We start from the raw sequence: 26,154 nt of genomic DNA, 5'->3' as shown, positions 1-26,154 counted from the left end.
CTATAGGTATGCATACCAAAATAGGATTCACTAAAATAGATCCAGATGTGATATATTTTGCATTAAATAAGGAAAAATAGTTTTTTTTTGGGTAGTTTAGGTAGTATTGAAAATCACTGTTCTGACAAATTCTCATGATTCCTTTAAAACCACAGATTATGATTTAATTTGATCATGGAGGTAGAAAAGAGAAAGAATGAGGACGCTATTTAAGCCCATGTTAATTTTATAAACATCCTTTGTCTTCGCTCTGGTTAAGCCACTTATTGTTTTTGTTTAGAAGTCGTTTTTTCTACATGATGATAGCCGCTTATTTACACAAGAAAACGAGAGAACTGAAAAAAAAAATTCCGTTTAAACATTGTCTATAAAATTGAATGCGCAAACCATAAATAAATAAATTGTGCATGTGCAATGACCTTTATCGGATCACAAAAGTCATTTCACACTCGTAGGTACTGGAAATTCTGCATACGGACACTTCCAAGATGTGTGATTACTTCTTTTCTGAATATTCGTGAAGCTTTCAAATACAGTCGAAACACGTAAGCCCATTAACTGTGACACTGTACAGCGTGTTTGCCAAATAATTACAATGTGTACTGAGTAAACAAATCCAAAGCATCATGAAACCAGTGGAAACAATAGCGTCCTCACTCCTTCTCTTTTCTACCTCTATGATTTGATGTAATGCTCATGAGTCTTTGACCATGTGCTCAGTCTTTTAACTGTTTGTGATTAAAAGTCTTAAAATGTGAGTTTTATATAAAATATATAACATGAATTGTGTGAGCTTATGTAATATTATTATTATGTAAAATATTGGCATCTTCTCTACTCGTCAGGAGGTGGCAATATGACGCAGAAAAATTTCAAAGATTGTCTCACTTAATATCTTATACACTTGTAGTTATCTGGGATTGGTTCTTTAAATTGTAAACCTGTTTAGCTGTTGAGACATACTGATTGTTATATTGTACACCCACCTAGATCTACCATCATTATAATGTATGCCTAATTAGACATACTGATTGTTATATTGTACACCCACCTACATCTACCATCATTATAATGTATGCCTAATTAGACATACTGATTGTTATATTGTACACCCACCTACATCTACCATCATTATATTGTATGCCTAATTAGACATACTGATTGTTATACTGTATACCCACCTACATCTACCATCATTATAATGTATACCTGTTTAGACATACTGATTGTTATATTGTATACCAACCTACATCTACCATCATTAAATTGTATACCTGTTTAGACATACTGATTGTTATATTGTATACCCACCTACATCTACCATCATTAAATTGTATACCTGTTTAGACATACTGATTGTTATATTGTATACCAACCTACATCTACCATCATTAAATTGTATACCTGTTTAGACATACTGATTGTTATATTGTATACCAACCTAGATCTACCATCATTATAATGTATACCTGTTTAGACATACTGATTGTTATATTGTATACCCACCTACATCTACCATCATTATAATGTATACCTGTTTAGACATACTGATTGTTATATTGTATACCAACCTACATCTACCATCATTATAATGTATACCTGTTTAGACATATATACTGATTGTTATATTGTACACCCACCTAGATCTACCATCATTATAATGTATACCTGTTTAGACATATATACTGATTGTTATATTGTACACCCACCTAGATCTACCATCATTATAATGTATACCTGTTTAGACATACTGATTGTTATATTGTACACCCACCTACATCTACCATCATTAAATTGTATACCTGTTTAGACATACTGATTGTTATATTGTATACCAACCTACATCTACCATCATTATAATGTATACCTGTTTAGACATATATACTGATTGTTATATTGTACACCCACCTACATCTACCATCATTATAATGTATACCTGTTTAGACATACTGATTGTTATATTGTATACCCACCTACATCTACCATCATTATAATGTATACCTGTTTAGACATACTGATTGTTATATTGTATTCCCACCTACATCTACCATCATTATAATGTATACCTAATTAGACATACTGATTGTTATATTGTATACCCACCTACATCTACCATCATTATAATGTATACCTGTTTAGACATACTGATTGTTATATTGTATACCAACCTACATCTACCATCATTATAATGTATACCTGTTTAGACATACTGATTGTTATATTGTACACCCACCTAGATCTACCATCATTAAATTGTATGCCTAATTAGACATACTGATTGTTATATTGTACACCCACCTAGATCTACCATCATTATAATGTATACCTGTTTAGACATACTGATTGTTATATTGTATACCAACCTACATCTACCATCATTATAATGTATACCTGTTTAGACATACTGATTGTTATATTGTACACCCACCTAGATCTACCATCATTATAATGTATACCTGTTTAGACATACTGATTGTTATATTGTATACCCACCTACATCTACCATCATTATAATGTATACCTGTTTAGACATACTGATTGTTATATTGTATACCCACCTACATCTACCATCATTAAATTGTATGCCTAATTAGACATAGTGATTGTTATATTGTTTACCCACCTACATCTACCATCATTAAATTGTATGCCTAATTAGACATACTGATTGTTATATTGTACACCCACCTAGATCTACCATCATTATAATGTATACCTGTTTAGACATACTGATTGTTATATTGTATACCAACCTACATCTACCATCATTATAATGTATACCTGTTTAGACATACTGGTTGTTATATTGTACACCCACCTAGATCTACCATCATTATAATGTATACCTGTTTAGACATACTGATTGTTATATTGTATACCAACCTACATCTACCATCATTATAATGTATACCTGTTTAGACATACTGATTGTTATATTGTACACCCACCTACATCTACCATCATTATAATGTATACCTGTTTAGACATACTGATTGTTATATTGTATACCAACCTACATCTACCATCATTATAATGTATACCTGTTTAGACATACTGATTGTTATATTGTATACCAACCTACATCTACCATCATTATAATGTATACCTGTTTAGACATACTGATTGTTATATTGTACACCCACCTACATCTACCATCATTATAATGTATGCCTAATTAGACATACTGATTGTTATATTGTACACCCACCTACATCTACCATCATTATAATGTATGCCTAATTAGACATACTGATTGTTATATTGTACACCCACCTACATCTACCATCATTATAATGTATACCTGTTTAGACATACTGATTGTTATATTGTACACCCACCTACATCTACCATCATTATAATGTATACCTGTTTAGACATACTGATTGTTATATTGTACACCCACCTAGATCTACCATCATTAAATTGTATGCCTGTTTAGACATAAACTGTATACCTGTTTAGACATACTGATTGTTATATTGTATACCCACCTAGATCTACCATCATTATAATGTATACCTGTTTAGACATACTGATTGTTATATTGTTTACTCACCTACATCTACCATCATTAAATTGTATGCCTGTTTAGACATAAACTGTATGCCTGTTTAGACATAAACTGTATACCTGTTTAGACATAATCTGTATACCTGTTTAGACATACTGATTGTTATATTGTTTACTCACCTACATCTACCATCATTAAATTGTATGCCTGTTTAGACATAAACTGTATGCCTGTTTAGACATAAACTGTATGCCTGTTTAGACATAATCTGTATACCTGTTTAGACATAAAGTGTATACCTGTTTAGACATACTGATTGTTATATTGTTTACTCACCTACATCTACCATCATTAAATTGTATGCCTGTTTAGACATAAACTGTATACCTGTTTAGACATAAACTGTATACCTGTTTAGACATAAAATGTATACCTGTTTAGACATAAACTGTATACCTGTTTACACATAAACTGTATACCTGTTTACACATAAACTGTATACCTGTTTACACATAAACTGTATGCCTGTTTAGACATAAACTGTATACCTGTTTAGACATAAACTGTATACCTGTTTAGACATAAACTGTATACCTGTTTAGACATAAACTGTATACCTGTTTAGACATAAATTGTATACCTGTTTGGACATAAATTGTATACCTGTTTGGACATAAATTGTATACCTGTTTAGACATAAACTGTATACCTGTTTAGACATAAACTGTATACCTGTTTAGACATAAATTGTATACCTGTTTAGACATAAACTGTATACCTGTTTAGACATAAACTGTATACCTGTTTAGACATAAACTGTATACCTGTTTACACATACACTGTATACCTGTTTACACATAAACTGTATACCTGTTTACACATAAACTGTATACCTGTTTAGACATAAACTGTATACCTGTTTAGACATAAACTGTATACCTGTTTACACATAAACTGTATACCTGTTTAGACATAATCTGTATACCTGTTTAGACATAAACTGTATACCTGTTTACACATAAACTGTATACCTGTTTAGACATAAACTGTATACCTGTTTAGACATAAACTGTATACCTGTTTACACATAAACTGTATACACATAAACTGTATACCTGTTTAGACATAATCTGTATACCTGTTTAGACATAATCTGTATACCTGTTTACACATAAACTGTATACCTGTTTAGACATAAACTGTATACCTGTTTAGACATAAAGTGTATACCTGTTTAGACATAATCTGTATACCTGTTTAGACATAAACTGTATACCTGTTTACACATAAACTGTATACCTGTTTAGACATAAACTGTATACCTGTTTAGACATAAACTGTATACCTGTTTACACATAAACTGTATACACATAAACTGTATACCTGTTTAGACATAAACTGTATACCTGTTTAGACATAAACTGTATACCTGTTTAGACATAAACTGTATACCTGTTTAGACATAAACTGTATACCTGTTGAGACATAAACTGTATACCTGTTTACACATAAACTGTATACCTGTTTAGACATAAACTGTATACCTGTTTAGACATAAACTGTATACCTGTTTAGACATAAACTGTATACCTGTTTAGACATAAACTGTATACCTGTTTAGACATAAACTGTATACCTGTTGAGACATAAACTGTATACCTGTTTACACATAAACTGTATACCTGTTTACACATAAACTGTATACCTGTTTAGACATAAACTGTATACCTGTTTACACATAAACTGTATACCTGTTTAGACATAAACTGTATACCTGTTTAGACATAAACTGTATACCTGTTTAGACATAAACTGTATACCTGTTTAGACATAAACTGTATACCTGTTTACACATAAACTGTATACCTGTTTACACATAAACTGTATGCCTGTTTAGACATACTGAGGTAATTGATTTTAAAAAGATTATGCTGTCTAGTGTTGTAATAGACCATTTTCCGTTCACTGCGAGAATCACGCGTTTTGCGTGAAATCGAACGTAAAAACAGGACAAACAAAGGTCATAGCGTCGTAGTGGCGTCAAACATCGCGTGGGGATTCGACAAACGCGAAAGTATTTTGGGGGCATTTCCATGCTTAACAATGTGCTGTCCAGATTTGATGATAGACAATTTCAATTAAGTAAGGGTATTCGGAAGCAATATTCCTCTGTCGAAGATCGGCCGGTCGGTGTGAGCTACGAAATAAAGAAATTCGAGTTCAAAATCAAATCGGTCGATTTTTGCGGCAGACGTTCGACGCGCGTCTTTCATGCATCTCGCGAGATCTCGCAATTGTATGGAAAATCACCTATTATGAATTTGATCAGCGAGCATAAAATATTTTTGAATATGAGCTGGTAGCAGAGAATGATATGCCTTTTACATTGTAACAGCAGTATTTAATATAATCAAATTAAAAATATTATGAGTCCCAAGTGAATAAAAAATGGGATTGGTATGACTTTGAAAGCCTGCCTTCACCACAGACCTCAGCACTCTTTTTAGTTTTGTACAAATTGGCCCACACTTCACAACAATATGTCAAATAAGGCAAGATTATAGAGTGTTATACAACATGAACAATATATTATTATCTAAGTAGTAATTTAACTTGTATATTATACTAGTATTTTTGGCCATTTTAGTTTGTATATACTGAATGTGGCTTTTCCAGTTGAGTTTACAATCAATTTGAACAACTAGAAATGTTGTGGTATAAACCCAGACAATGTCTATATCATTTAATGTGACTCTGGTTGTGTTATGTACATTTGTATGGCTGAATATAATTTGTCTTACTGAGATTTAATGAAAGTTTGTTCACCTGAAACCACAAATGTAATTTATTTATAGTTCTTGACTGACAATTTCACATATTTCCTGCAAATTTTTACCTGAATAAAACAAATTTGTGTCATCTGCAAATAAAATGAATCGGCAGAGCTCCAGAAGGAGTACCTACACTTTATGCAATTTTTTTAAAATTATGCTAATTTATTCATGACGTAGCAGTTTCTGTGCTCATGAATATTCATTAATTTGTGGGTCATTACATTTTAAAAGGGGCGATATATTATTTTTGGGGGAAGAGTTAGAAAGGGGGATTAGCAATCCTTAGGGGGTCAATACAAAAGAAGGGACCCATTTGGAGAGCAGCCATGCTCCTCGTGTCTGTTGTTGCACGTGACCTACAGCTGTCAACTGTGTTTGTTCTTCGACTGTGTTCGTTCTTTGACGACTTCGACTGGCTTCCATGTGAGGTAGTATTCTTGTGTTCTGTTTTCCTGACTTCAGTTTTTGAATCCGCTGTTTATGATTTTAACGTCTTGCATGTCTTTTGTAGGAGTGTCCAATCCGTGATTCGAACTTGCGATCTTTGAGTTCCCAGCGCACTGTCTTGTCCACTGTACCACGAGTGTCTTCACACAGGAGTTAGGATTTAAGTCCTATTCACAGGACACTGTCTTCACTAGCATTCAAAAATCTAACTAAACATACTGGATTCGAACCAGCGATCGCTCACATTGCTGACATAGTACAAATCAACTGAGCTATGTGGGTAGTCATGCAAATTAAATAATTTGTTGTCATATTTAGCTTTATTGCCAAATGGTGTTTGCGAAAAAAAGATGGGCAGGCAAGGGAATTGAACCCAGGTCCTCCTGGTCACTATGTAGAGAACTGACCCACAAGACCACAATGGATTGACTGGATGTGTTTGCATTTGATAAGACTATATAGTGTGTATATATATAGAAATACAACATATTTCTATTATTGAGTTACAATTGTCCAAAAAATTGCCAATTTTGTGTTTTTACTTGTGTAAACTATATGCATGCCATAACCCGTTAGTGTACATCTTGCCAATTGGGTGTTTGCCATTTGCGTTGCCCATACCTGACCCGACCCTAACCCTAATGCCAAGACACGTTTCTGTTAATAATTCCGTTGCCCATACCTGACCCGACCCTTACCCTAATGCCAAGACACGTTCCTGTTTATAATTGCTCAACAATGATACTCTGTTGTGCACTGTCTGCGGGTAAGTTGCATTGATGTCAACTGATTAAACAAGTCGCGTTTAAGTAATTTCCACTATTAACAAGTGGTTAAATTGTGACAATAAATGTGTGGACAAATATTTGAGATTAATTTTGGTGTAGACAACTCTCGTTTAATTATTTTACACCATTACAAGTTGTTAAATTGAGAGAATAAATGTCTCAACAAATATTTAATACTTAGTTTGATGTAAACAACTCACGTTTGATTAATTCCCACAATTACAGGTTGTTAAATTGAAAGAATAAATGTGCGGACAAATATTTTAGACTTATTTTGGTGTAGACAGCTCTCGTTTAATTATTTTACACCATTACAAGTTGTTAAATTGAGAGAATAAATGTGTGGACAAATATTTTAGACTTATTTTGGTGTAGACAGCTCTCGTTTAATTGTTTTACACCATTACAAGTTGTTAAATTGAGAGAATAAGTGTGCAGACAAATATTTTAGACTTATTTTGGTGTAGACAGCTCTCGTTTGATTAATTCCCACAATTAAAAGTTGTTAAATTGAGAGAATAAATGTGCGGACAAATATTTTAGACTTATTTTTGTGTAGACATCTCTCGTTTGATTATTTTACACCATTACAAGTTGTTAAATTGAGAGAATAAATGTATGGACAAATATTTTAGACTTATTTTGGTGTAGACAGCTCTCGTTTAATTATTTTACACCATTCCAAGTTGTTAAATTGAGAGAATAAATGTATGGACAAATATTTTAGACTTATTTTGGTGTAGACAGCTCTCGTTTAATTATTTTACACCATTACATGTTGTTAAATTGAGAGACTAAATGTGCGGACAAATATTTTAGACTTATTTTGGTGTAGACAGCTCTCGTTTAATTATTTTACACCATTACAAGTTGTTAAATTGAGAGAATAAATGTATGGACAAATATTTTAGACTTATTTTGGTGTAGACAGCTCTCGTTTAATTATTTTACACCATTCCAAGTTGTTAAATTGAGAGAATAAATGTATGGACAAATATTTTAGACTTATTTTGGTGTAGACAGCTCTCGTTTAATTATTTTACACCATTACAAGTTGTTAAATTGAGAGAATAAGTGTGCGGACAAATATTTTAGACTTATTTTGGTGTAGACAGCTCTCGTTTGATTAATTCCCACAATTACAAGTTGTTAAATTGAGAGAATAAATGTGCGGACAAATATTTTAGACTTATTTTGGTGTAGACAGCTCTCGTTTAATTATTTTACACCATTACAAGTTGTTAAATTGAGAGAATAAATGTGCGGACAAATATTTTAGACTTATTTTGGAGTAGACAGCTCTCGTTTAATTATTTTACACCATTACAAGTTGTTAAATTGAGAGAATAAATGTGCGGACAAATATTTTAGACTTATTTTGGTGTAGACAACTTTCGTTTAATTATTTTACACCATTACAAGTTGTTAAATTGAGAGAATAAATGTATGGACAAGTATTTGAAACTTATTTTGGTGTAGACAACTCTCATTTGATTAATTCCAACAATTACAAGTTCTTAAATTGACAGAATGAATGTATGGACAAATATTGACCATTATATTTGTGAGTAAATACCTGTTGTTTAATTAATTTCCACCTCTACAAGGTTGAGAGAATAAATGTGTCGACAAATATTTGATACTTATTTAGGTGTAAGAACTCGTGTTTGACCAACTTCCACCATTGCAAGTTGTTAAAATAATGAAATAAATATACTGGTATCATTGGATATTTGATTTAATTGTGAAACTTTCTAACAAAACGTTAACTGCTGGCTTCGAACCCTCAATCAACAATTCCGCAGACACGGTATAAATTCAACAACACCACAGAAGATATTCGTCTGTTGCCTGAATTGTTTTCGTAATATAGGGAACGCCATCGACACTTTAACAAAACTTACCTTGACTTGGGTCTTGTTTATCTCTTGTCACAATCTGGAAACTGTTGAACAAATTGCGCGTCGTCCAGTTTAAGACGTTAGTTATTTTATTATTTATTCATTCAGTTTTGTATGGTGCAGTTTTGTGAGGTTTATTATTTTTTGCGACGTTCTTTGTTTACTTGTTTACGGTTTGAGAGATTTCAGTTTATTTGATTTACGTTTTTACGGTAGCTCTGACCGGGACTCGAACCCACTGTCTTTTCAAGCTAATTTTGTTTTATTTTGATGGCACGCTTGTGTACCACGCCACGACGTTGGTCGTTAAGTGGTGTTCATTTTTCTAACTACTCTAGTGTTCCGATGAGTTGAACGGAAAAGCCAAAACGATTGCTGGTTTCTGATTGCTTCGGTTCTGGTGAGTGTGTATCTAGTGTGATTCGAACCCATGTCGTTTGTATTGGGCGTTTTTTTATTTCCCATGTTAGCTACGCCGTAATATGCAACCACTTCCCCGTTTTATTGTGATTTTGAGTGTTTAATGATGTCTTCCTCACCCGTCACGCCATGACCCAGTTTCAACCACACGGCCATTTTGCAACACAGTTCGTGACCCTCGGCGTCACCCGACTGACTATATGAGCGTTCTCTTCAACTGTTAAGCTAGGATTTATTACCGTTATTATCATTATATTGTCACGTGATTTGTTTTACCTTATGTGTAATGTCTTAAGTATCTTTATTGTAATTTGTATATACCAATTCGTATATACCGAGGAAACGACCCCGATTGAAGGTCATGTATTTTATGACGTCACCAATTCGTGTGTAGGTACTGCTTCTAGATCTGTGCCAATGAATCTAAACAAGTTTGAAACTTTATACATGTCATTCATATACAAGAAATAAAGATGGTGCCAATTAAAACAGACCCCTGGGACACACCACACCTAATATTTCTATACTCATAAATTAGATTTTGAAAAGATACCATCTGTTTTCCATTACTTTAATAACTCTTTAGCCGTTGCAAAGCAACACCTCGAATGCCATAGAACTCCACAGTATGGAATCGTCAACAGCTTGGAGGGTGTGAACGAGGTCGGTTTGAACCTACTGTTTTTATGTAAATTCATGCAGTCATCCTGGGATGCACTGTCTATTGTCTAGACATTAAACCGCAAACACCTCGGAAATGTATATCCAAAGTTCATTCATGGACCACTATTATCACATAATGTGTTCTTCAGCGCCCACCTCAATTTCGGTGAACAGCTGTTTCACGAGACCCGGAAGATATCCCGACGACGTTATCGAGAGACCTCTTATTGACGGGCGATAAAACAAAGAACTAAGAGACAAATAGTGGCATAGGTGACAACTAGGACAATGACTTTGATGTCTGGAGAAAAGCAACTGGCTGAATAAATAAACAAACAACAATGGCTAGATGCAGGAAGTGATTGTCGCAAGCATTGCGTTAATCACGCCATGGGAGAGTCAAAACAAGTTTCCATTCCTGAATTAGCTTAGAAACTTAAGAAAAAAAGAAACAACAATTTATTGGTACAATTGCTTGTTATTTGCCTTTTATTGACGAAATGTAAAAAAAAAAAAATCATCAAAAGAATCATTAAAACAAAACGTACCGTAGACACTAAAACACTTGGACACGGTATCTGATTTGACCTTTGACCTGAGTATGATCAATTTATTTATAGACATCAGATTCGACTTTTTCTTTTTTTCTTTTAAATGGTAATTTTGTAATGTGAAAATATTTTTCTTCTTATTTCTTGAGTTCTTCAACTATTGCAATATGTCATTGCATTTATAAAACTGATGAAAATGAAAATACTTGAAAGAAATTTAAAAGAAATGAATGAAAGGCTAAAATTGCACAACTTGTTTTCATTACAGAGAATAAGATGTTATATTTTTTTTACATTAAGTTTAGTTTATTCGTGAAAATAATTCAAGAACATTAATATAGTACTTGTACACAGTATTAATAATATAATAATAATAATAATAATAATAACTTTATTGCATCCTTTATAGAAGTACAAATGTTCTATCCGTTTACAGCAATAAATATTTGAAATGTTCAATTCGTATGCTAATTATACGCAAATTAGATATGCTAATTATATGCAAATTAACGCCCCTCTTTGAATTTTATTTACTGTACATTGTTGAAGCATGTTTGTGAAGAAAATCATTATCTACCAAGGACTACAGTGAATATCCAGACTAAAGTAGGTACAAGCATGGACGTGGTACAAGTTAATTAGTACAAACATACTGTTACTGTTTTCAGATTACCATAGGATAGGACAGGATAGGATATTTTATTTGCCACATCACAGTCACTCCTACCGGTAGTAGAGTGACTGTGGCCACATATACAATCCAGAGCTCGTCTAAAGTCCAAGATAACGCATACAAAATAAGCTAAAACAATTCTAAAACGTGAAAAACTTCAAACACGTATTGAAGATGTTAGCGATTGGATGTATTGTAATTTCCTACTTTTGAATGTGTCGAAAACTGAATTTGTGTCCACGTCATCTTGGAGTTTCTCACAAGACTTGTGTCCTTTGTGTAGTATCGCAATTGGTGAAGAATTGGTTAGTGCTTCGTCAAGTGCTAGAAACTTAGGTGTCTTGTTTGATTCGCAGCTATCTATGGAAACACACATTTCTACTATTTGTAAATCTGGATATTCCCATCTAAGAAATATTAATCGTATTCGTAAATCATTATCCCAATCTGATACTGAAAGGTTGGTACATGCTTTCATATCTTCTCGCTTAGACAGCTGTAATTCATTATTGTCTGGTCTCTCTGTAACTAAGATAAAACCTCTTATTCGTGTACAAAATGCAGCAGCACGCACTCCTTGTCACTCGTGCTCGAAAATATGACCACATTACAGACATTTTTATTAAACTTCATTGGTTACCAGTTGTACAAAGAATCAATTTCAAATTAGGTACTTTTACTAGTGTATAAATCTTTGTATGGTTTTGCCCCAAATTATCTATGTGAATGAATCAAATTTTATGTACCGAGTCGTAGTTTAAGATCTGAATCGAAGTTTCTTATAAAAACTCGTCAGATGTGTAGTAAAAAGTCCAAGGTGTTATACAAAGACCGTGCTTTTGAAAATTTAGGTCCTAAACTTTTTAATGAATTACCTCTGTCTGTTCGTTCTAGTCCTTCAGTAGACATTTTTAAATCCAGACTGAAAATACACTTATTTAAATGTGCTTTTAATATTTGGCTGATTGTTTATTGTATCAGCGCCTTTGATCTTCATATGTTGGAATTGTTGCGCTTAATTAAATAAAGTTATTATTATTATTATTATGGTTACATCTGAAAAGGTAATGTTTTTCATCACCATGCAACTTCATTACAGTTACACAGATGATAGAATATGTCTTCTCTTTTAATGTCTCTATGTCAACCATTTTCGACCTTTTATTATCTTTGTGTTATCTGGTACATATATTTTGTATACTGATACATACCGGTACATTCACAAAACCACAATTGGGCTTGTATTCATTACCAACTTTGTCTAGGGCTTTAAACCTATCGAGTCTTAGACTCTTTATATTCTGATTTATCCACCCCCCCCCCCCATTCCACTTATTTTTCATGATCCTGTATGAGGGAATCATTGAACAAAATGCTATGGATTTTTGCTATTAACGGGTTTGAAGAAGAAGACAAAAATGTAAAAAGTTGGCGACAGACTACATACTACAGACGCCGGACAATCACTCATATGATAAGCTTCGCTCAACAAAGTCGACTGCGGAGCTAATAAAAACATCAAGAATACTAGTACATGTATATTGACAGAAACAGGTATACGATTTTGGGAAAGTAATTTCTTTGAGTAAAAATAAACTAATCTGCGTGGTGTACCAACGAAAAATGTAAAAGAAGATGAATGCAACATGTGACAATCATATTTTTTCTCTCTTTCGTTGCAGGCTTTTTAGCAACTTCATCAAAAGTGTTATCAGCAGTAACCATAGTAACTGTTATGGCTTATTTACTGGAATTCAACAAAATACCTGAACTGCAGAAAGTAGTGCCTGCTTCCTCACTTGTTTACTCTATGTTACATAACTGTTACAAGAATAACAACAAATGGCCAATTCTTGATATTTTTATAGATGATCTTGATATCAAGAAAATAACTAGTGTGGTCTGTCATGAATATTCATATAACGAAGAGAAGGGAATATATTTTTATTTCTTGTATTCAACCAATCCAGCAAATCTAAAACAGTTATTACAACAAACTGGTGTGGTTGAGTGGAATGCACGAATAATAAAATCAGCTGGTGACACTCTCTCATTTGAAGTGATGAAGCAGCTCTGCAGAGAACATGGACTACTAAATAAAGAACCCACATATTTTTGTCACCAATATATATTGACAGACCAAGACAAACTCAAGAACTTCATTACAAAAATGGTCTTGCCAGAAAAGTTTAAAATTGCACCATTGCAGATGGATCATGCAAAACTTTTACACAGCAAATGGATGTATGGAGAGCCACCACCGTTGCAAAGATTTGAAAACCTAATCAAGTACCAGCCAACTTTAGCAATTTACAATGAAAAACAACAACCAATATCATGGGGTGCAATTAAAGAGTTCGGAGATATTGGGTTTACACAAACTTTGCCAGAGTATCAACGACAAAGTTTGGCTAGTATAGTGACAGCAAATTTAGCAAGACAGTCATTACAAAATGGAGTTCAACCGTGTGTTGTCATCTCAGATTCAAATGAAGCTTCTAAAAGTATGCATACCACAATAGGATTCACTAAAATAGATTCAGATGTGATAATTTTTGAATTTAGTAAGGAAAAATAATATTTTTTGTTTTTGTTTTTGAAAATCACACATTTTAACAGAACACAATTTTTTTGGGGGACATTTTTAAAACATTTATTTCAAAAGATTCTCATGATCCATTCAAATCCGAAGAAAATGACCCCATTCACCAAAATATTATTTGATAACGCCCATTACCCATGATTCTTTGCAGTGTTAAAAGAGAGGTGAAAGGTTAACTGATCAAAGTATGGAATATGACTTTATACACTGGGTTTCATGAAATAGTGAATTTACGGACATTCATAAATATTTATGAAAAAATTTATTTTCAAACCATGACATTTAATTTCACCATTTTGATATTATGAGCAATTTCACACTACCATATTAATAGTTTTTTTTTGCAGGGGATGTCCAGGCAAACCTAATGTTTTGGCAATTTTCCATGTTCAGAACCCTGGGCTCTTACCTGAATAAATACAGTCCAAAAGATTCTCATGATTCCTTGAAAACCAAATATTATGATTTCATTTGATGTAATGTAATGCCCATGAGTCTTTGACCATGTGCTGAGTCTTTTAACTGTTTGTGATTAAAAGTCCTAAAATGTGAGTTTTGTATAGAATAAATAACATGAATTGTGTGAGCTTCAGATTATGAGATTAGAATCACAGTAATATTGACTTTCATCTTTGTGAAAAAATACGTTGCTTTTTACCAACTTTGAATAAACTATAGTATAATTTGCAATCTGTCGTGAGTCAATCATAACATGTGTAACAAGTGTAATGTACCTGGTAGTATATGTTTGTGAGGTACTTGATTCTTAAGATCTGAATAACGCTACTGACTCTGTGGACAGACTTGTGAAAACTTGAAATGGAGAAATACATATAAACATGCACAATATATTTTGCCGAGAAAAAGTACCGCATTCAAAGGCAAAGAATAAGATATTAGAGGGGGAGAGAAATCATCATAAATGGCATCATTGAGCAACACAGACACAAATTAGGTTTGAACCATTTGATATTTGAGAGGAGGGGAATCATAAATGGCACCATATTCAAGCAACACAGATACTAATTAGAATTGGGCCATTTGATATTTGAAGGGAGGGGAATCATCATAAATAGCATCATTTTAAAGCAACACAGACACAAATTAGGATTTGATATTTGAGGGGAGGGGAATCATAATAAATGGCACCATTTTTAAGCAACACAGACACAAATTAGGATTCAACTATTTGAGGGGAGGGGAATCATCATAAACGGCATCATCACAGACACAAATTAGGATTGAATATTAATTATGCCATTCTACTAGCTAAGATTTAACTACTTTAATTAATTTAATTTTTATTTTAAATATTTCAATGTAAAATTAATCTGCTTATATAGAAGTGAAAAACATAGTAGCTAGCACAGAAACAACATGGCAGATCGACCTGGAAACATCATATCGAAAAGTTTCGGCCCCTTTTTGATGGTGCATCTATCATCATTGAAATATTTTTGGAATAATTTTAGTGTATTTGGTGTCCATTGTCAACTGGTGTTGCTGGGAAGTTTTTATGGAGAAAAATATATCTGCGGACAGTTTTCATGTTGTACGGCAGCACGGAAGTGGGTGGCTCAAAAAATATATTTATGACTTGAAAGTTCAATTGGCAATACGGTAAGAGGGTGCCAGCATCATGGTGCTGCACCCGTTCCCAGGTTTAGAAAAAACCCTGCTAGCCATTTCATTATCACTGACCTCCTCTACAATGCTGTATTAAATTCAAAGTCAAATCTACCCGTGATAATTTGTGCACCATTTCACACAGAATCGATTCTTTATCTAATATGCCACTTTGGGTTGCTGTCAATGTTACATTAATAAATATGATAAATCTTTCATAAAAGAAGTGATAAAACACTAATTTAGAAAGATAATAATCAGTCATATGCACATACCTATTAACAGATAGGAACTTCAATTTCAGAAAATGTTTCTCTTCTTCATTTTCTACATATTCAAATCCATTTTTCTATTAACAAATATTACCCTCGGTATTAGTATCCCATTTTTATCGTTACTCAAAAGTGAATGAATTTATAACTTTGAATTCATTCTCTCATATGAATTTATAAAATAATTTAAAATGGAAATGTTTTTTTTTTCTTTAAATACCAATAAAGCATGTTTTCAAAGAGATTTCTATCAATTCAGACAATATGTTGAAGATATGCAAGAAATTATCAGCAAAGCCTGAAGTACTATTTTAGATAAATGAAAAATAATCATGATAACTTACTTAATCAACATTTGAATTTCTCTTCTTTTCTTCTAAGATCTTCACCAAATTGCATCAAGTTCTCAGTAGTTTTAGGATTAAACAATCAAAAAGTCTTGTTGGCCAAAATGGCATGGAGACCAAAATGGCTTGTTGACCAAAATGGCAAGAAAACCAAAATTGCTTGTTGACCAAAATGGCTTGTTGGCCAAAATGGCATGTTGACCAAAATGGCTTGTTGGCCAAAATGGCATGGAGTCCAAAATGGCAAGGAAACCAATATGGCTTGTTGGCCAAAATGGCATGGAAATGAAAATGACTTATTGGCCAAAATGGCATAGAGTCCAAAATGGCTTGTTGACCAAAACAGGATGGAAACTGAAATGGCTTGTTGGCCAAAATGGCATGGAGTCCAAAATGGCTTGTTGACCAAAATGGCATGGACATCAAACGGCTTGTTGAACAAAGTGGTTTGATGATTTAATGGTTCTATGGCCAAAATAGCATGGTGACCAAATAGGCTTGTTGATCAAACTTTTGACTTGACGGCCAAAATGGCATGAGTTTAAAACAGCTCGTTGGCCAAAATAGTTTGTTGACCAAAATTGCTTGTCAAAATTGACAATAATTGAATTGATGGCTGAAATGACATGGTTGCCATGTTTAATAAATTGGTTTCATAAGACCAAAATTGCTCGGTCACAGCTTGAAAGCTAAAATGAACAATTACACAATATACCGTTTATCTTTAATTGTTGATTTGCCAGGTCATGTGATATATCGCCAGGTCAAGCAAGTTCAACTCCAGTCAGGCATGCAAGAAAACATAAGGTCGGGTCAGGTAAGGTAAGGTCGTTCCAGGTAAGACGAGATTCTCAAGGTTACCTAGGTGATCGTCCAGGTCAGATGAGACCTCACCCAGGTTTGATGAGACCTCGCCAGGTCAGGTGAGACCTCGCCAGGTCAGATGAGACCTCGCCAGGTCAGATGAGACCTCGCCAGGTCAGGTTAGACCTCTGCCAGGTTAGATGAGACCTCGTCCAGGTCAGGTGAGACCTCGCCAGGTCAGGTGAGACCTCGCCAGGTCAGGTGAAACCTCAGCCAGGTTTGATGAGACCTCACCCAGGTTTGATGAGACCTCGCCAGGTCAGGTTAGACCTCAGCCAGGTCAGATGAGACCTCAGCCAGGTCAGATGAGACCTCACCCAGGCCAGATGAGACCTCAGCCAGGTCAGATGAGACCTCACCCAGGCCAGATGAGACCTCGCCAGGTCAGGTTAGACCTCGGCCAGGTCAGGTTAGACCTCGGCCAGGTCAGGTTAGACCTCGGCCAGGTCAGGTCAGGTTAGACCTCGGCCAGGATTAAGGTGATATCTTGCCATTTATAATGACAGGGCAGGCCTATACTAGTTTAAATACAGGGATTCAAAATATGATTTAATAATAACAAAAACTGTCTACCTTTTTCAGGATTCGTCAACTTTGATGTTGGTAAAAACAGATCATCACTATCCTCTTTTGTCACTCTGGTGTCAAAAAATAAATCAGTGTCATCACCATCTTCTCCTTCACCAAATAAATCTTTATCATTATCACCTGGTCTGAAAAGTTCATACATATATTGTCATAATTAAGCACATATTGCATGGCCATGAGGGCACTAGTATACGTCTATTTCCTCCTCGGGGTTGTGGGGTACCAACAATACCTGCTATTTCACGAGGCCACAGCCCGTAGAAAATAGCAGGTATTATTGGTACCCCACAACCCCGAGGGTATACTAGTGCCCGTATTAGACCATGCAATATGTGTTTTATAACACATTCTCAACGTCTGCTAGCAGTGTGCCGATTTCTTCACGAAATGATGTAAAGACGCTTCTAGAAAACCTGATTGCGTCCTTCGTCTTCGGTGCATCTTTATTTTCTACTAGTGTGTCAAGTTCTTCTTCTGAACTGAAGCTAAATCGTCCAGTCTTTCGAAGCGGACGATCGATATCAGCGACCAAACTAGCAGACGACATATTGGAAATCACACGATCATGTGACAAGTGACGTCATCCCCGGGCACTAGTTGATGTACTAGTCTCCCTAGGGAACTAGTAATTTCCCTGGCGCTACTATGGTAATTTAGCCAATAACACGTGATCCTGTTTTGACCAATTACAGCACAGTATTAACGAGTGATGTGTTATAAAATATAATAGAAACTATTTTCTTTTAATAATAACATAACACTGATAAAGTTATCATTGTCAATAACATAAGTCATGCACCAGAATAACACTTCATTGCTGACATGTTGAACTTGAACATAGCATAACTATAGCAACCTTGATAACAAACAAATGATGCAATATCCGTTTACTTTATGGTAAGTTGAGTATAAAAATTCTGAAGTGATGCAATAATATATTATTCATGCAAGAATGGATGGAATGGCAATATCACAGTATGAGACTGATTTGCTAATCATAATATTGCTTACAATGCAGCCTGTGGCAACACTTTGTGTAGCTATATCGTCAGTGTCTCACAATATTGCCATTCCATTCTTTTTTGCAGTGACAGTAAGTCACACACAAGCATAGAATGTAAAATAGACAGTACAGTACAAAATGACACAAAACATTGTGCTGTATCATCGTTTTTGTTTCTCTCAAACTAGGATTATTTGAGACGATATCTATGTCATAATACTATGTGGAAAGTAAATCAATTGGATTAATACAGTTGTATACATGATGAAATCAGCGATAGAATCTTTGTGTTAATGTGTTACATGGAGACCATGTGAAAACTTTTCTGTTTAGGTCGTATTGATAAATAAATACATGCGATTGGATAGTAATACTCATCATCCAATGTGTGTTCATGTTTGTTGTTTGTCCGTCGATGCGACGAATTGGGGTTGGGGAAGTCATGCTCTATGGGTCCGCAGATGACTGGTGAGGCCAATCTGCGCCCAGAAGAGTCTCTGGCAGTACGAACAGGGAATGGTGGCAGCTGTTGCAGGGTTGATGGCTCTGCTCTTTCTGGTTTCCCTTCGGTCTTCAGCAATAGCAATCCTGTTGGCTTTGCATGCTTTGGCACCCTTGTGTACAGCTGATTGCCATGCTCCTCTGTCTTGGGCTGCCTGCTCCCACGTGCCCTGGCCGATGTTGAAAGCCTTAGGTGAGGATTGTGTATAGCTGATCGTCATGCTCCTCTGTCTTGGGCTGCCTGCTCCTACAAGCCCTAGCCGATGTTGAAAGCCTTAGGTGAGGATTGTGTATAGCTGATCGTCATGCTCCTCTGTCTTGGGCTGCCTGCTCCTACAAGCCCTGGCCAACATTGAAAGCTGCAGTGAGGCTTTCAGCATGTCCTTGAAACGTTTTTTCTGGCTGCCTTGGGAGCGTTTATCTTGCTATAGCTCCCCGAACAGTAGTTTCTTGGGGTGACGCTCGTCTGACATGCTTTCATAATTAGGGTTTTATCCACGTTTCATTCCAATACTACAGCAATCAAACTTGCGTTTTTTCAGCCGTGATCTAAGTGAATTTGTGGTGAAATAGAACCACACTTTATCGCAACTCTGATTGGTCGAGGACTGTTGGCCATGTGCTAAGGCAAATACCAAGCTTGAACCAGTAATCACCCAAAAACGCTGCAAAGTTTTTACTTAATTAATACATTGTATGCAACAAGTAGTTCAAACAGTGGAAATTTTAGTTTCGCATGATTAATATTTTCAATGTGAATGGTGTATATTGTTGTGTGGAAAACAATAGAAATGCTAGTTTCAAGTATGTTACATTCAATTACTTACTGTTTCACAGTTCCTTCATCTTTTTCAGTTGTTTCTTGTGATTTCTTTGGCTTTACATCAACATCAATATTTTTGCGATATCTGCCAGCTTTAATTGGATTCACACCTTTAGATACAAAATAAATAACTTAATTTTGGGGATATAAATAGACATCTGCACTCCTGTTAGAGGAGAAATAAAACTAATGTTTCATATTTATAGTAATTTATCTTATGTATCCAACATCTGATATTTCACACTTTCAAAAGTGTAAAAAAAAAAAATAACAAATCCAAATCACAGTTACTAATTTTAACTTTCTTATACTTGTCCAAAACATGTATACTCCTAAAAAGTTTAATACCATATTTGTCAGATACCACACCCAGGAACAATTCAGGTGGTTCCCACATAAAGGATATAAACACTGTACAGCTGAACTTGATCTGTTTGTAATGTTCTTTTTATTATTACATATGTACTGCAGTTTATTTTGGATTCGTCCCTGAAATCAAAATCGGTATTTCCACACCTCATATGCAAATGAGGTCCGAGAGCAAACAAAGTACCGTAATCCTTTCAGGAGAACCATTTCGAAACATAGCAGAAATAAACAATATTTAGAAGTACGATATCTTTCCCTTGGGGTACATGAATATACTTGCCGAGTGAAATGAAATTTGAACAACAGTAATGGTACTTTTAGGCAGTCACTTATTTTGGCCCAAACTAATTTGCATATCACCCATGCAATAATGTTTTCGGTATTTTCAAAGTCGATATGCAAATGAACATGGTATTTCCATTGGCTATCGGACTATTTTTATTTTGTGAACATATTTTCGTCTGCTATTTTTATCGGGTTCAAATCGTTCAGCATCATTTTTGGCATGTTAGTTGTGCATCACATGGAATACTACGATTGGGAGAACTTAATGTAGGTTGACCACCTGGAAACTGAGTTTTATAAACCTTGAAGGACTCTCGGAAAATCCACCAGCAGTAAAATCAGCGATAATTATGGAGCCGCAACAATCAACATCGAGATACCAGAAGGTTTCTGCTGGTGATGTTGCGGCGTTACTCAGTTTTAAATAAAGATTACCAATGCCAAATGAGCAACAGGTAACCAAGACTCAGTCAATCCACAACCAGCAAGCAAAATCACAAACAAAATTGTAGTGTGCAGCTCAGCGACGGCCACTGTCGTAAAAATACAGCCGCAGGATACACCGCATCACTTGTGAAACTAACTTCCATACACAACGAAAAAGTGGGGGTTCTGTCATATTACTTTAGGCCTATGAATTGTTTTGGTCTGAATACCTAAAATCCATGGTTTTCATGCTCACAAAACACATTTTTTGTAACTTGCTTATAAATGAACAACTGTTTGGCCCCCAAAAGATCACCCACTTGCCTAAATCTTTCCCATGGGAAGGTTTTAGTTGGGTGTAGCAACAGACATTCCTAACGTTACTTTCACTCAAATTAAATTACATGATTTAGAATACGAGCATTATGGGCATTTCAGTGAAACATGTAATGGAGCGGCCATTTGCATTGACCATCGTTAACATTTTTTCAAGATGAAAGATCTTTGGCTAAACTGTTAACCAGTGATGTATATATGTGATTGTTTTGGAGATGTAAATTCATGAATATCAACTGAAATATTATCGTGTAATAAAAATATTACAGCCCACATACTTTATTCTTACATCAGACAAATGATGTCTTGGAAGATCATATTTTATATATAACTGACAATATTGATGCCTGAGTGAATACAATTAAAATCTAAATTAAGAGAAGCCCAAGGCCCATAGACTTGTCCTAGTGCTAGGGCTACCATTTTTTTTAATGTAGTTGCGGAAATGGACAACTAGAAATTTACAGCAAAATTACACTTTGTTCAATGTTATGACTTTTTTTTATTTGTGTTCATACTTTCTGACATGGCTTTAAGTTCATACTAAACCTGATGGATTATTCATATTACCACAGATGACCAAGTCTTAAAATTGGTAACTCGCCAGGCTTCCATGAAATTATGTAATTTTGAGTCTACTACTGACAAATACACAAGTGATGTAAATGGTCTGTTAAAAGTTTAAGTTCAAAACAATCCCCATTAGACTGCAAATTACCCTCAGCACATCTTATTCTAAAGCATGTATTCAATTTGCATTGTAATAAAGAGCATTTTACACTCACCAAGGAACTCCAAGACTGGTGGGGAACAACAAACTTTGTGATTTTCTGCAATAAACACCATAAGACGATCAAAGCATCTTCTTCTTTCTTGCACAGTACTGTCTTTAATTAACAATGTTTTCTTCGGTAGTTCTGGGAAAGCTGTCCCAGAGTACATCTCATCCAAGGTCTTATGTAGCTCTTCAAAATCACCGTATTTTTTAGGAACCTAGGTATATAATAGCAAGATTTGTATAAATTATGAATCTTTAGTTGAATTAAATAGTTTCTACATCTTAGATATGATTCAGTTAATGTATTTGCGTAAGCACTTTAATTTGCTTTATTTGCTGTACTTTTATTACTTTTCAATTCAATTTCAATGCATAGCAGGAGTCAAAGAAATCCATATACTGTCTGCTGTAAGCTGATTACCAAACGCTTCAGCGTGGTATTAAGAATTTGTTTTCAGGGGTGGGTGATACCAAGGTTGAAAATGGGATTGCAATAGAGAGGGTTCAGGCCGAAATACAATATATAGTGTTTCCATGTTTCGTCTGATATTTCTGTGGTATTCTGCTGCTGTAAATAATGCAAGATTTGTTCCGAAATTCAGTGTGTTGTGTGCACTCCAGGGTTATTCGTTTTTTTCTCAAAACACCCCTATTTTTTAATGGCAGAGTCCAATAGTTTCACCCCAACTGGGAAATCTGCATTGTTGCTTGAATGAGAGCTAATTAAACACATTTTCCAGACCGGCGAAAGTGTATGCAACAGCCAATTTTAACAGCCTGTCACGTGATTTTACTCTGAATGTCAACAAGAAAGAGGCTAGTCCATTTTACGCAGGAATAATTGGGGGTAGAATATGTGAGGGATAGTATCAACAGAGATGTGTATACTGACAAGTAACATCTATCCTTCTTTTGCATTACTTAGCATTTCTGTTTTAGTATACTGGTTTGAAAATGTTGAATTTGCATGATTTGCGATGTTTTTTTTAACTGAAACTCCCCTATTGATTGAATGTCGGGTTTGAAGAAGAACGGCACACCACGAGATTCGTTTGAATACAATGGTGAAGGGTTGACACAAATTTATGTTGAAGTTAAAAGTTTCTCCACAGAATTTTGCATTGGCAAACATGCCATGCTACTGCGGTACTCCACTGACGGGATGACTTTCGTCGACAGCGGTCGTCACTGAGCCGCACGCTACAACTTCGCTTGTGATGTAACTTGTTAGCCGTGGATTGAATGAATCTTCATTACCGGTTAAAATGTTGTTCATTTGGCGTTGGTAATCTTTATTTGTAACTGGGTAACGTCGCAACGTCGCCAGCAGAAACATCCTAACTAAAACCGGGCGCCTCTGATTGCGTTTATTTTGTATTTTTATTTTCAAAATGTATCACTGGCTGCGTTTTTTTTGTTACGTCTCGCAACTGAACGTCCAAGCTGACTTTGTATTGGCTGTAAGAGCAATCCCAGTGGAGCGGATCGCCAATACCATGTTCATTTGCATATCGACCGTGAAAATACCGAAAACATTATTGCATGGGTGACATGCAAATTTAATAGTTTTAGTCAAAATAAGTGACTGCCTAGAAGTACCATTATTCTTGTTCAAATTTCATTTCACTCGGCAAGTATATCCATGTACCCAAGCGTAAAATATCGTACTTCTAAATATTGTTTATTTCTGCTATGTTTCGAAAAACGCTACTCTTGAAAGGACTAATTTGTTTGCTCCAAGACCTCATTTGCATATGTGGTGTGGAAATACCGATTTTGATTTCAGGGACGAATCAAAATAAACTGCAGTACATATGTAATAATGTGAAATACTTCATTTTCACTGTAAACATTTTTCCGCTAAAATAAATTCCAGTGAAAATGCCATTTCCTACATACCCCATTGAGACTTGACACAGCACAGTGAAAATTGGATTCACACGTGATGCTTGAAAACGAAAATAATTAAATGAAATTCTATGTGACTTCATGAGAGTTGGAAATGAACAAATTATATGACACCCAACCCTACCATTCCATACACAGTGTAAACTACACCCCCAAAACATCCATTCACCGATGTATTCTATTTGACTTCTCAGGAGAAATTGAAATAAACAAATTATATGACAACGAACTTAATTATAATTTCAGCTTCTAGTTCAGCACTGGTTAAATAAACTATGTCGTCTCTATGCCAACTTGAAGTTATTCATTGCTTACACCATTGACTTCAAAGTCTACGTTTCAATCCAAGGATTAATTGCATTGGAGTGCCAGTCTTTTATTTTTCTATTGTAATGTCAATTTCTTGCGATTACTCGGAACATGAAGCTGTAACCACAGACTGTCTATGTTCTGTAGCTAAATCCTGGTATAAGTACCGGTTAGACAGGCTTGAACTATGTATTTGAAGCCAGCTGAGAGGTAAATCCAATCCAATAGATTTCTCATTGTTTGGTAACTATTTGCTGCAAATGCAACAAAAATCAATATAAAAATATTACCCACACAGCCTTCTACAGATTACTTGTTTAATTTAGTGAGAGGCGAATCATGAAATTTTGTAGCATTACAAATTTCTGTGTTAGCCCTAAAATTTTTATATTCACGAATGCCATAAATTCTGGAATCATGAAAATTTTTAACATTATTATTATACTTTGCCTGCTATGAGATTCTATTACATGTACCAAAGTGTTGCTGAATCCGAGTCTGATGTAAAGAAAAGCACTTTAATGTAGCATACAAAAGATGCACAATTTCCAAATAAGGAAGACATTATATTAACCAATTCAAATTGGTCAATAATACTTTTTGAACATGTCCATGTTCGTTTTTTTTGCGCTGCTAAATTCTAGTATTTTCGCAGCAAGAAGTATAATAATATAATAGAACTTGGTATCTTTGGTATTTTCACTTGAGGAGTAAGTCAGTGTTTGAATTCCCCTGTGGTTGACACAATATTTATGAGAGAAACCAGTGAATTACAAGTGTCAATCCAATTCATATTTTCCGAGATATTGACCTTTTGAATGCCATATTTTTTTTTCATCAAAATTTTGGTTTAACAATTTTCACAATTATTATTATTATTATTATTAAATTTTCATTGCAGGATATAAAGTGGAAAAGTTCGTACATCCCATATTAAAAACAAAAACAACAACAACAACAAAACAATATATATAAACAAAGAGAAAAAAATATATATATATAAAAAAGACTAGCTTATAAATAAATTCATTGTAGCTGTGGCGTATACATAAGTTTACGGTACATAACATAAAACTTTGAACATAAATTCGTATCTGATGATAAAAGCACTGCAACAATCTTATTACCATAGTTGTCCGGGTAAGCACCCATGCCGGGCAAACGCCCACCCTACAATTTTGATAAAATAAAAAAATTGAGGTCATGTTCTACACTTGCAATAAAAAAAATTTAAGAAATCCTTGCAGTCTGTTGTGATTCTGATAAAAAATCTTGAAAAATAAAGGATGGATGAACGAAATGTACATTGAAGCAGAAACAGTAGTTCTC

General features: G+C 34.7%; 2 protein-coding genes across 2 annotated transcripts in view; one reads left to right on the top strand and one right to left on the bottom strand.

The window, feature by feature from the left end:
• Positions 1–26,154, bottom strand: part of LOC144346423 (uncharacterized) — a 267,079-nt gene that overhangs the window by 235,299 nt on the left and 5,626 nt on the right. The window contains exons 3-5 of the mRNA XM_085507820.1: positions 22,616–22,823; positions 20,419–20,524; positions 18,073–18,212 (exon numbers count right to left, since the gene is read on the bottom strand). Of these exons, the coding sequence (XP_085363946.1) occupies positions 18,073–18,212; positions 20,419–20,524; positions 22,616–22,823 (454 nt within the window). The remainder of the gene's footprint in view (positions 1–18,072; positions 18,213–20,418; positions 20,525–22,615; positions 22,824–26,154) is intronic.
• Positions 11,644–15,080, top strand: LOC102800995 (glycine N-acyltransferase-like). The gene is made up of 2 exons (XM_085507821.1): positions 11,644–11,721; positions 13,471–15,080. The coding sequence occupies exon 2, from the start codon at positions 13,524–13,526 to the stop codon at positions 14,364–14,366; it is 843 nt and encodes a 280-aa protein (XP_085363947.1). The 5' UTR covers positions 11,644–11,721; positions 13,471–13,523; the 3' UTR covers positions 14,367–15,080.

The sequence above is a fragment of the Saccoglossus kowalevskii genome, chromosome 14 (assembly GCF_978046115.1).
Source record: "Saccoglossus kowalevskii chromosome 14, keSacKowa6.1, whole genome shotgun sequence".
Taxonomy (NCBI): domain Eukaryota; kingdom Metazoa; phylum Hemichordata; class Enteropneusta; family Harrimaniidae; genus Saccoglossus; species Saccoglossus kowalevskii.
The sequence above is the reverse complement of the archived record's forward strand: the minus strand, read 5'-3'. Positions and strand labels throughout refer to the sequence as shown.